Raw genomic sequence first — 12,023 nt, 5'->3', positions numbered from 1 at the left:
CAGAAAGAAACACATTCCTATCTGTCTGTCATTCTGAGTCTCTTGGTAGGTTATTAAAAGAAAGACTTTTCTACCTGAATCCTATCTGATTCAAGAAGTGAATCTCCTACATCTCTTTTTTAAAATTGGGTGATGCAGATCACTCTTCCTGACTGCCTTGTTCTTGGTCACCACCATCTCAGTTCCTGCCAACCACGGATACTACTGACAGTGGTTTCTTTTTAATAAGTTTTCGTCTGCAGTATTGATGCAAATATTGCATCAGGTTCTGAGCTGATCCTTGCAGAAATGCAGTGGAGTCATCTCATTTGCTTACGTTCCCCAATTGACTCAGCAACCTGTCAGCATATTTTGAATTCAGTTACCTTGTGCTGTACTTTTTGTAGCAGTGACTTTTTAAAAATCAAAACTGCATGTGATAATAAGCCTCTCATGGCATCTTGCAGTACTCTACAATTTTTTTGTATGATAAATGAGAACATACTTTGGCACTTTTAGTAGTAGTGTTTTTTTTTTTTTTTTTTTTTTTTTTTTTTGTGGTCTGAAATTAATTTGCACTGTCCCTGATTCGTTTTGCCTTTGTCAGTTTTTGTTTATGCAACTGCCAAGGCACTGGAGAGCATTTTCTGCAGAATCAGTAAGAATATTTTACAGCTAGGCCAGATTTTTTTTTTTCCCTAAATGAAAATTTTAAGTGTTGCCTTATTGGGAACTATTTCCAGTTGACTGTCAGGGGAATTTTCTATTCCTTTACTTCCACAGTTCTTGCTGTTTTACTTGTTTTTCGCCTAGGTCTGAGAATTGCACTTCTCCAAACTGAAGCTGAGGTCAGGGTTTGGGCCAGCTGGAGCTCGCTGGAGGTGTGAGGCACAGGCAGGACTGCAGCATGGCTTGGCCAGGCACCAAGGGCAGGGACCTGAGCATGCATCGCCTCTGAGCCAAGGGAGGCTCCTCACACCTCTACCAGCTCTCTTGCCTCAGGTTACACAGCCACTCCATAGCAATCCTGGCCTTGAGCACTTGCAGCCAAGCCCAGAGGGTAGAGTTGAGGTCAGACACAACACTTTTAGGGGCTCTGGAAATTTTCATTTGCTTAAAAATTACAGGCTACATTATTATGGGCAGAGTAACCAACTTCAGATTGCCTCACAGTTAGGTTTTTGTTTGTTTGTTCTTTTCTGTCCAAGATGACTAAAAGCTGTACTAGTTCAATTACATAATTAGTTAATGAGAAGTTTATGGAAATTTGGAATTTTTTGCTCGAAGTCCATTCTAGTGTTAGTGATGCAAGGTTTAACTCCTATGCAGATCATTGCACATCTGCGGGTATAGTGAATATTATATGGAGATAACATGAACTTGAATAAAGAGGTTCATCAACTGGTGAGCACTTGGATGAATGCATGAAAATTACAATGAAGATGTGTGCGAGGAGAAGGCTTAAGGACAGAAAATCTGATGAAAGGTTTTTGTTTGGGAACTGTGTGTTATATGAAACAAAAAAAAAAAAACACTTTTTTTTTTTCAGTACAGAAATCTCCTTTTGCATGCCTCTTTGGGAATCTAGGACAGGCTATTAGTAAAAAGAAAGTTTTTGGCACTAGTGATACTCCTCCCTCCTTGGCTGGGAACTCTTTTTTGTTTATTCCCTCTTCATTTGCTTCTCATTATGTCCTCTATACTACAAAAAAACACACTAAAATCTTCAACTGTGCCATCTGATTTGCCCTGCTTTTTTTCCTTTTGCAGCCATCCTCCACTGCTGCACTGCTCTCACCAGCAGTAGCTCACTGTAGGGCTGCAAAGCCAGCAGTAGGTGGCCAGCCTTGGTTGGGCATCCTGTGCTCTGGAAATTGCCAGCTGGCCACTGTTGGTCTTGCAGCTGGTGCCCAGCAAGTGTGGGGGGATTTGCAGTGTGGAAAAGGGAGAGGGAAAAGGAATACCTGGGAGCCTGCATCACAGCCAGCCGGCAGTTTGCTCTGTTGGGATGGGGCAACAAACCCGATTTGTGTGTGATTCTGTAAAGGCATTTGCTATGTTACTAGTGGCTTCTTACTGCACTAAAAGTAGGGGATTTAGTAAACTCTTCAAGGTATTCAAATGCCTGTGTTCCATTTGCATCTTGGCAAATTGAAAAGTATTAATTAAAGTTTTGCATGTTACTTTTTTTTTCACTGGACCTATTAATCTATTTGTTGTATTGTGTTTGTCTTCTTGCAAATGTGCTGCTTCAGAGGAAAAAAAGTAAAAGAAAGAAAAGTTTCTTGAACGTTACTGGCAGATGTCCAGACCATACAGCCTGTGGCTGGTTAGAAATTCAAAGCTGTGCCTGTAACTCTTGAAAGTAATAAAATACATGAACGTGGGTGATGTGTGTTAAGCAGGACACACTGCAAATTTGCATTTACACAAGGCTGGTGGAGGTATAAATTTGTTTTGTGGCTGGTAAACTGCTGTAAATTTGGTGACATTTTCAGTGGTGCAACTTTCTCCTTATTCATGGCTTCCTGCAAGTGTTTGTCTCTCCTGTCTTGTTTGTATGCTTTGTCAAAGTTCATCTTCCAAGTTTGGCCTTTCTAGTGAAAAGGTTATGTAGAAATAGCTGCAGAGCTTTAACAACATCTTTTCATTTTGATATACGTGTGGAGCAATTTGTTCATTCCAGTAACACATATAGAAAGATTGTTGTTAGGTGATCCTGTGCTGACTGCTTTTCATATTTGCAGCACCATGGAAAAATATTTTTGATTATTTATTATTATTATTTACCAGTGGACAATTTGTCATGTCCAATTACTTCTGTTTACAATTTTCCTGACTATGCCCTGTAGCTCAAGACAATGTTTAGTTTTCTAAAAACAAACAAACCCAGCAGATACCACGCTAACACAGTTAAAGGGATCTTTGGCTTCTCTCCAGTTTTCTCATGTGATAGCAGCACAAAGATACCAGTAAGCCAGCTGTAAGCAGCTGAGTTGGAATTTTTCCAGAAATGAGAGACAAATTCGAAGTGACAAAAAGCTGGCATTATGACCTGTAGCTCTGTGCATAGGGTATGGCTGAAGTGCCACTGTGTCCACAGACTCCTAGGTCAGTGGGACCATGAATGTTTTACAACCTGTTTGACAGATGTAAGGACAGATGTAGGCATGACTCCCTCTGCTGGCAGTGTAATAACAGCTGTTTGGGGCTGTCTTCATTTGCTTGTCTGTTTGTCCCATTTTTCTTAGTTCTCAGAGATTATGTCCAAAGCTTGTGAAATTTGCAAGTGAGTACACTTAATGTATTATTATTTTTAACAAATCCTTCTTTAAAGTCTTATTTGAAATTACTTCAGTTGCTGTGCTACCACTACTATTACACGTTCAAGCCTTGAACTGTCAAGGAATTATGAAGTATTTTTATCCTGTGACATTTTAAATTATTCTCTCCATAGGGAAAGCCTGTGGGAACGCCAGATGCTGGTGCCTATTTCCGCGTGCTAGCAGAGCATGAAGTAGCTGCCCTCTTTACTTCACCAACTGCAATTAGAGCAATCCGTCAGCAGGACCCTGAGGCAGCCCTGGGAAAGCAGTACTCTCTGAAAAGGTGAACTAAGGATACACTGGAAGCATTTTCTTACAGAAGCAGACTGAATGAGCTAAGAATAGCAATGTCTGGGGCTTTGCCCACCTATGTATAACAGAATTCAAATATAGTCTAGGTGTATATGTATTTGCTTGTGAATTTATATTGACGGTTAAGAGAAAAGGCAAGCTATTAAAAAGATGACTCTTTAATTGCTCATTAGAAATATATCTATAAGGTATTTTACTCCACTTTTACCTCCATTTTACTCCACTGTGCTTATACCCTGTAATACAGACTTGGATTAAACAATCCCGGACTGTTTTCCCACGTGACCTCCCACTTCTCTGAGTTCACAGGATCTTCAGTGTTGATTAAATCAGCAGCTAGTCAATATCTGTCTCCCCATAATTTAGTCACTGCTTATGGTTATACATTGCTGTTTCATGCTGTTTTTAAAGTTTTTATCGCCGTGCTATCTCATGCTTCAAAATCACGACTGAGTTCATCCTCACAAATCCCTTGTGAGATGAGAGAGTAGTATTCGTGTTTTGCAGATGAGAAGCTGAGGCACAGAGAGATTAAGGTAAAAGTCTTCTATTAATTTTGCATACCAGACTGAGCTATTGAACTACCATTATTTCCAAGTTTTTAGCATTATATGGTTAAAATACATTATTAGCATTTTATAGTTGAAATGCCTCTCACACTGACTTGATGCATCTGTGAGTGTTTAGTACTTCTACAAATCACATTTCAGCATTGCATGCCAAATATTCTAAAAATGAAAAATATGTGGTTTTAGACCATATACAATCTTAGAGCTGAATAATTTGCTCAGCATCAAACAAGGGCCGTGTCAGATTGTAGGCAGTATTCAGTCATGAACATCTTTTATCACACTACTCCAAAGAGAACTGGAAGATGTAAAGCTATGTAGCTTAATTAGACCTCCATTCTCATAATTGCTCTGGGAAGTTTTGTTTATCAGTAAGCTGGATTTATTCCTCAGGTATTCATTACAAGTTCATCATTACTTTCTTCTGTCTATTTTGAGTGTTGTCAGCAATCATTTCCCTTCCATGAAATGGGGAACAAGCTCATTTGAGACCCTAATGCCCTGTTCTTCTGTGATGTTTAGTGACAAGAAAATGATACAGATGCTAGAAAATTTAATTGCTATTTCTCAGCATTTATTTAGGCAGTGACTAAAATGAGTCAGTGTATAATTGGAGTAATAATTGACAAGAAAATCTGCTAACCTGCTCTGTAAGTTGTTGCATTTTCTGACCAAAGAATTCCAGGCGAGTTAGGGTCCCTTTGCTGATAGCAGTTGCCCCAGATGTAAAGGGGTATTTCGTCATTCCTACTCAGTGCATAGTTCATGAGCTTCTTCATTTGCGCACAGATTTAGTCATCTCAGAGTTCATTCAGCTTTGGGCTATGCAATATCTTGGTACACAATTTCTCCTCTAGTGAAGCATTTAGTATCTAGTATTCTTGTGGATTGTCTTTAGTCACTTATATGCAAAATCCAAAGCCTTTTGCACCTGTGGGTAAGTCCAAGTCCAGTGACTGTTCTCTGAATCCCAGTGTAGTGCTGTAAGTCTTCTTAATGTAGTACTGACAGTCTTCTACCTGCCTTTCTTTCCATGTTAGATAAGGATTATCTTACTGTAACGTCTAGTCATGGCTCTAACTTCCTGGTTATGTGTGATACTGTCATGTATATTATTGAATTGGGAAAGGTGCTTAAATTAGACTGGCTATCCTGTACCGATTTCAATATTAATGTCTAGCTAGTTACAGTGAGTGTTATTTTATAGGTTAAGCTGCAGTTCTTAAGAAGTGGAATCCAACAGATGATTAAAATTTTCTTTCTAGGAAAATTCTTGCTTTCGGGTGTTATTTAGATGGACTTTTCCATCCAATGTCAAGATAATTTTCTGTTTCAGTTTGTATTAACACTTTTACTTGATACTCTCGATCTATGATACTTTCTCCTCCATTATTTGGTGCAGAATCTGTGAAGTGGGATGTCTTTTTCCCATGTGGGACAAAATGTATTCCTACTTACTCTAGAGACTAAGTCAAATGTCTAGGAATGCATCCCTGAAAGAGGGTTCCACCATGTTACATTTAATTCTTGAAAACTTCTATTAAAAATGATATAGGTTAAGGCAATTTATTTTTCAATCTGATTAAAAAAATAAAAAAGACTATTGCTGAAAGGTACAGGGGTGGTAGACAATGCCAGCTTCCAGTATACACAGCAGTATTTGATTTACAGGAGTAAATTGAATGATAAACAGATTTTTGTTCTTTTGAAATAAATTAAATAAGTCCCTGTTAAAAACTAATGTTGGTAGCATCATTGACATCTGCACAGAATTATGTGTGATGTTTCCAAAGGTTATGGTGTGCCTGCTTCAAAATCCTTGTTGGCTTTTGGAGTCAAATCTTGAAAATTGTTTGCTTTCAAAACATCACCTGTGTCTTAAACATGACTTATGCTAAACAGCAAAAGAGATTTTTAATTTGTATTACTGCAGGATAAAAGCCCTGTTCAACCTCATATGGCTACAGGATCTGTAGCAGACCTGTTTTTTTGATAACTCACAGTGCTGCTAAGCAGGCCATCTAATTGTATTGCTGCCTGTTGTGTTTGAAAAGCAGCAAACACCCAAATTCCATGACCTGGGTATATTCTGGGTGGCTTGTGGAATCTGTTCTCATCTTCACAAGGTAACTGTGACGTTGACCCATTGACTCTTCCCCTGTTTGGAATCACATTTCATCTTTTAATTGACTTAATTCTTATGAACTGTTTAGGTCTGATTTCCAAATGACTGGCAACTGACAGTTGTGCATGAAATGGGGAAATAACACTGCAGATTAGATTAAGATACAAATAGAAATTTGTAGCTTGTGTTCCATAGCATAATTGTCTTTCCTTGCCTTAGATCAGTTGTGAATGTTCTGCCATTTTATACCAAGGGAGTCTGGAGACTGAAGCATGTTCATCGGATACCAGATATTAATGTGCTTGCTTTAGAAAGAAATACAAGGGTGTCTAAAATGTGTTCAGAAATAATGGATATAGTTTTTTGAATTCTGAAAATAAACCTGCTTTTACATGATGTATCAGGTAGCATAAATGAGTATAGCTAAGATTCTGATTGTTACTCAGAGCATACAAGGAATATCAGTCTTCCCTCCCCTTTTGTCTTTATCCCATCTGGGACACAGGCCACAGATGTTTACTTAATTTGTATTCTTGTTTTTCTTTCTTGTCCAGATCAAGGTAAATACTTTTTTTTTTTTTTTTTTTTTTTTTAAAGGTTCAGAATGTTGTTTGTAGCTGGTGAGCACTGTGATGTGGACACACTAGAATGGTCAAAAAAAGTCTTCAAGGTACCTGTCTTAGACCACTGGTGGCAAACTGGTGAGTGTTTTGAACTATCATTTGTAAAATATGGTGATGAAATATTTTCAGACTTGGTTCCTGAGTCTGCAGGTAGGTCAGCTATGTGTTTCCATGAACATTGAAATAGGCAAGGCTAATAGTGAAAATAAAAATTCAGCAGAAAGAGTGTGTTTGTTTTGGAAGTGGTCTGAAAAATAACTTAATAACAGGGTATATTTAAACCATGGCATTTTTAAAAGCTATGTAGAAAAACAAAAGCATTATCTGATCCCTATCTTTAAAAAAAGTTAGCATTATTTCTGTATTTTTCCAGGTTTAATTGTATACATTTGTATGTTTGACTTCTTCATACCAGAAAATTTGGTGTTTGGAGAAGCTTTCATGTTTAAGTTATGTTGTATGTGTGTATGTATATATATATATATATGTATGTATGTATGTAAGTTTATATATTATACGTATATTTTGTGTAATTAAAAACAAATGGAATGCTGGAATGGAGGGCTGTTGGCTGTTCATGAAAGATAGGCATGACAGGTGAGATGGAGGTGTTGCATTGTACAGAAGGGAGAGATAAGACTGTATGGCTGTTAGGGATGATGCAGTAGAGAGCCTCTGGGTGAGGATTAAGAGGATGGAAACCCAAGCAAATGTAGTCGTGGGTGACAACCATTGATTTTACCCAAATACTTTAGTCTTATTCATGCAATTTTGTCTTAGTTGTTGACTCTTTCAAATGAGGCTAAAGCAGAAGATGGTGGAAGAGTCTAGTATTTGTGTTATCAGTAGTTCTTGTAAGATGGAGTAATTTCTATTACCTTGCTTATGACTGAGATAAGTAGGGAAGGGATAGATTTGCAGAATAGAGGTGACCGAGTCACTATTTGAAGGCAGAAATGAGTGGAAGGAAGTAAAAGTTTGACATGCTAAAGTATTAAAAAAAAAAAAAAAAAAAAAAAAAAAAAGAGAGAGAAAAAGAAATGTAAAACATCTATTTAGAAATGTAGGTAAAGTCTTTCATTTTGTCTTTGAAATATTTATGGAGTATATGAAATTGTTGTGAATTGAAGCAGTTGAAATGAAAAGAAGCTTTCATTAGAGGCCTTCAAGATGTTTATACCAGAAAAGCCCAATTGATTACAGCTTTGATTTGTGTCAACATCTTCATCAATAACATTTTTTTTATTTGAATATTTGTGCTAAATATAGTAAGCACACCTTAAAAGATGTGCAATGCATCTCACAGGATCAATAAGAGGCATGTAAGATTTTATGAAATAATGACTGCTTAGCACTTGCTGTTTTCTTTGGAGACATAGCAGTGAATGAAAGAACAGCCCTTTCAGATCCTGTACTCATCTGTACATAGGGAGAGGATAATCTTGTTTTAGATTTGTGCAGGTGTTTTGTTTTTGCTTATATATACAAAATGGCACTTAGTATTTAAATAGCAATTTTCATCTTCAAAGTAATTGTCCAAACACAAGTAAATTAATTCTTTTAACACCCTGCAGAAGTAACTGAAGTTATTCCAGTCTGGCAGACATTAAATTGAGAAAGACAAGTATCTTACCTACCACAAGCTATTCAGGAAGTCACTGCAAAATCAGTGTTAGAAGACAGTTTTCTGTGCTCAGAGATAGATTTTTATGTCATATTTACATATGTTTTGTGGTATTTTGAGTCTTTGTGAAGGAAAACAGAAAAGTGTCTTTCATACCTTGTTCTAATTCTTTGTGTATGAGGATGTTTATAGAGAATGATGCTGCATTTCAGTATTCCTGCTAGGAGCTTCACAAGGAACTTTGCCAAATCTATTTGAAATAACCTAAACAATGTCTAAGTTATACTCACCGTGTCAAATTCTTTGGAGTGGTCTCAGTACACAAAGAAATGTGGATTACATTGGTTTTGGGTCTAGCTTTCAAATCAAGAATTAAACAACAACAACAACAACAGTAATGAAGGTGTGAAGAGTTGCGGAAGCACAGATGCTCTGAAAGCTTGTGTTAAACATTCCTAGCTGCTTCCATGGTAGCTATTCAGTATTTGTAGCAGAAAGAAATAAAACGAGTCTTCTATACCTTTTTTGACACTTTTAGAAGTTAGCAAGTAAAATTTCCATTTCTTAATAAATACAGGATGCAAAGAAAAAATTCAGGGATAAATTTGAAGTGTATAAAATGCCAGTCAAGAGACGTGTTTTTCTGGGACACACACACACACGACGCTATTTTATTTTTTTAGTTGTGTACTTATACTATGGGAATCTAAGTTACAGAGCATGCAAATGGAGGTAGGAGGTTCAAGTTGGAGAATCAGCTGTTTCATGTTGTGATATGATTGCCTTAAGTGTTCTGAGTGTCAGCTCACTAACAGGCAGAACTATGAGAAGACTGCACATTTTCAGTTTTCATGGAATCACTGAATGGCTTGGGTTGGAAGGGACCTTAAAGATCATCTAGTTCCAACCTCCCTGCCATGGGCAGGGACTTGACAAGGTTGGCCAAGGTCCCATCCAGCCTGGTCTTGAACACTTCCAAGGATGGTGTATCCACAGTTTATCTGGGCAAATTGATCCAGTGCCAGTTCCACAGGACTACTGGTCGTACTGATATTTTATTGGGACTATGCAAACAGAACAATTGTACCACTGAATTCAGTATAAAAATATACACAGTGTAATATATTTCAATGAATTATTTCCTCCTACTATGTAAGCGGAACAGTTTATTAATGTGGTCTCCAAGCAGCATGGTCTTGTCCCGTCTTCAGTTTCTATTGTGTTGTCCTGGCAGCACAATGTTCTTCAGTCATCTCTGCTTTGCCTGGGACAAACTGTGTAGATGTGTATTTCAGTCCATTGAATACGATGAAATTTTCAGAGAAAGAGGCAACAGGAAAGGCAAATTAAACAAAAGATAACTGTTTCTTTTGCAGCAAAAGAGTCAGTTCTTGGATTTTTTTTTTTTTTTAAATATTTTTTTTAATTTGCCAGAGTTGCAGCTGTGGAGTTACATAACCAAAACATCTAGAGCTCAGATGGAAGATGATGCTCAGATGGATGGCAGAGATTTCTTTCAGAGTTCAGACTGTTTTAGGTTATCAGATAGTTCCTCAGTGAAAAACATTTTGTTCTTGCTTTTAAAGACACTTGTATCCTGTAGACTAGAATCATATTTAGCTTTTGATGGAAACTAATTTACAAAACAGTTCTTCAAAACTGGGAATTACTCTGTAGAAAACTCTGCAGCTAATTAGCCCTGAATTGCAGAGGCCTCAGAGCATAATGTTATGGATTACATGAACACCTGTTACAAGTTCAGTTGAGGGAGAGGAGAAACACAGGTATTCCTTCCAAGTGAACTACTCTACTTTACTCTACTCTATTCATTTCATGTAATTTCAAGGAGCCAACATAATTTAATGTAACTTCAGTTTTTTAATGAGCCAAGTAATTTGGGCTAAATTGCTTTGGGCAAGCCAACCAATCTCTTAAACTTGTGAAGAGCACTCAGTGCCTCTCATTCCAAGTATTTTAGTAATGTTAACATTCACATGTGGAGGGAAAAAGAGAGGGGAAACAGCACCTCTTCAGCATGGGACATGGGAGACCTGAATCCACATGTACATTCCAGATTGCAAAGACAGTACTAGTTCAGTGAAAGAGCTGTGGGGGGGAATCTATTGTTTTTATTTATGGAATTGATTGTACTCTGAGCATGTTAGCCAGTAAGCACACCAGGTCCTTCTACTAAAAACAAACAAACAAAAAAATTAGAAAACAACAACAAAACAACAAAAACATGTACCTCTTGTCTTTAAATTCCTGGGAAATCACTTTTCTTTCTTTTCCACCTGGGTGTTCTTTCTTTTTTTCCTCCCGCTGGTGAGCACCTCTTCTGTGTTGATAAAAATTTAGTATCAAACGTGCTATCTCATGTACAATTTCATTTTTCTGTCTTACGTACACTTGACGTTTTCTAATTTAAAATAATTAGAAAGTACCTTAAGCTTTTCTGTTCCCATTTGACTTCAGTTTCTCAGTGTTTATTAATCTTAATCACTTCTGATTGCCTTTCCATGTGCAGCCAGGGGCATCCGTTAGTATGAATGAAGCATTATTCATGTTTTTCTGCTTTTAAAAATTTATTTGTATGGTTGAGATGACTGAGAATAAAAGAACTGTAAAGCAAACTTAAGTTACGGAGCTCATCCATGAACAACATTTACAGTGCCCTGGATAGGCAAATGAAGAAGAGGGGACACCTTTTGGAGCTAGTGTGTTAAGTGAGAATAGAGCAGCCTCCAGTGCCCGAAGGAGACAAGCTGTGGCAGCACCTCCAGTTTGTGTTACAGGTTGCTGATCTCAGTCTTGTTGCATGGCAACTGCTTTTTTGTAGCTCAGAGAATAAAGCCCTCATTAGTGTAAAGTAGATGATTTTTTTTTTTTTTCTGATGATGTGAGAACAGAAACACTCCTAGGAAGCTGCATGAGTCTACTGCTTGTAAGGAACAATCCTTTACAAGATTTAGAGCTGCCCAGTGAAAGTAGAGAGCAAACAGGAGTATCTAAGGTGTTAAACCCAGATACAGATAAAAATATTGTGAATTGCACAGTAGCAATTTTATCTGTCTTTTCTATCTTGGTAGTATTACGATGCATACAATATATTAAGATTTCCCCAAACGATTAAACAGTAAACTGTTAGCACTGAGATGTATAATTACTTTTTATAACCTCCATTTATCTCTTAGTACTTCATCATGTATCAGTTATGATATTACAGTAGGAAGGAAATAAAAATCTGAAATTCATTTATAGTCTGAAAGCATATTATAATTCAGTGCATTTCCTGACATCTTTAAACATGCTATCTGACTTCTTCAAGATATGACCACAGAACCACATTTCACAATGTGCAAGTTATAAGATATACATTCCAAATTACCATTGGATAGCAAAGGAGCCGGGTATGTTTATTACAAAATTAATGCATAAGCTTCAGGTGTTTTGTGACTAGTTTGC

At 37.2% G+C, this 12,023-nt stretch overlaps 1 protein-coding gene across 2 annotated transcripts in view; it reads left to right on the top strand.

Annotated features, from left to right (window-relative positions):
• ACSS3 (acyl-CoA synthetase short chain family member 3) overlaps positions 1–12,023 on the top strand; it is a 59,523-nt gene that overhangs the window by 23,519 nt on the left and 23,981 nt on the right. For both annotated transcript variants that reach the window (XM_032207522.1, XM_032207521.1), the window contains exons 7-8: positions 3,437–3,588; positions 6,909–7,012. In XM_032207522.1, coding sequence (XP_032063413.1) covers positions 3,437–3,588; positions 6,909–7,012 — 256 coding nt within the window. The remainder of the gene's footprint in view (positions 1–3,436; positions 3,589–6,908; positions 7,013–12,023) is intronic.

This window comes from Aythya fuligula, chromosome 1, assembly GCF_009819795.1.
Source record: "Aythya fuligula isolate bAytFul2 chromosome 1, bAytFul2.pri, whole genome shotgun sequence".
Taxonomy (NCBI): Eukaryota; Metazoa; Chordata; class Aves; order Anseriformes; family Anatidae; genus Aythya; species Aythya fuligula.
The sequence above is the reverse complement of the archived record's forward strand: the minus strand, read 5'-3'. Positions and strand labels throughout refer to the sequence as shown.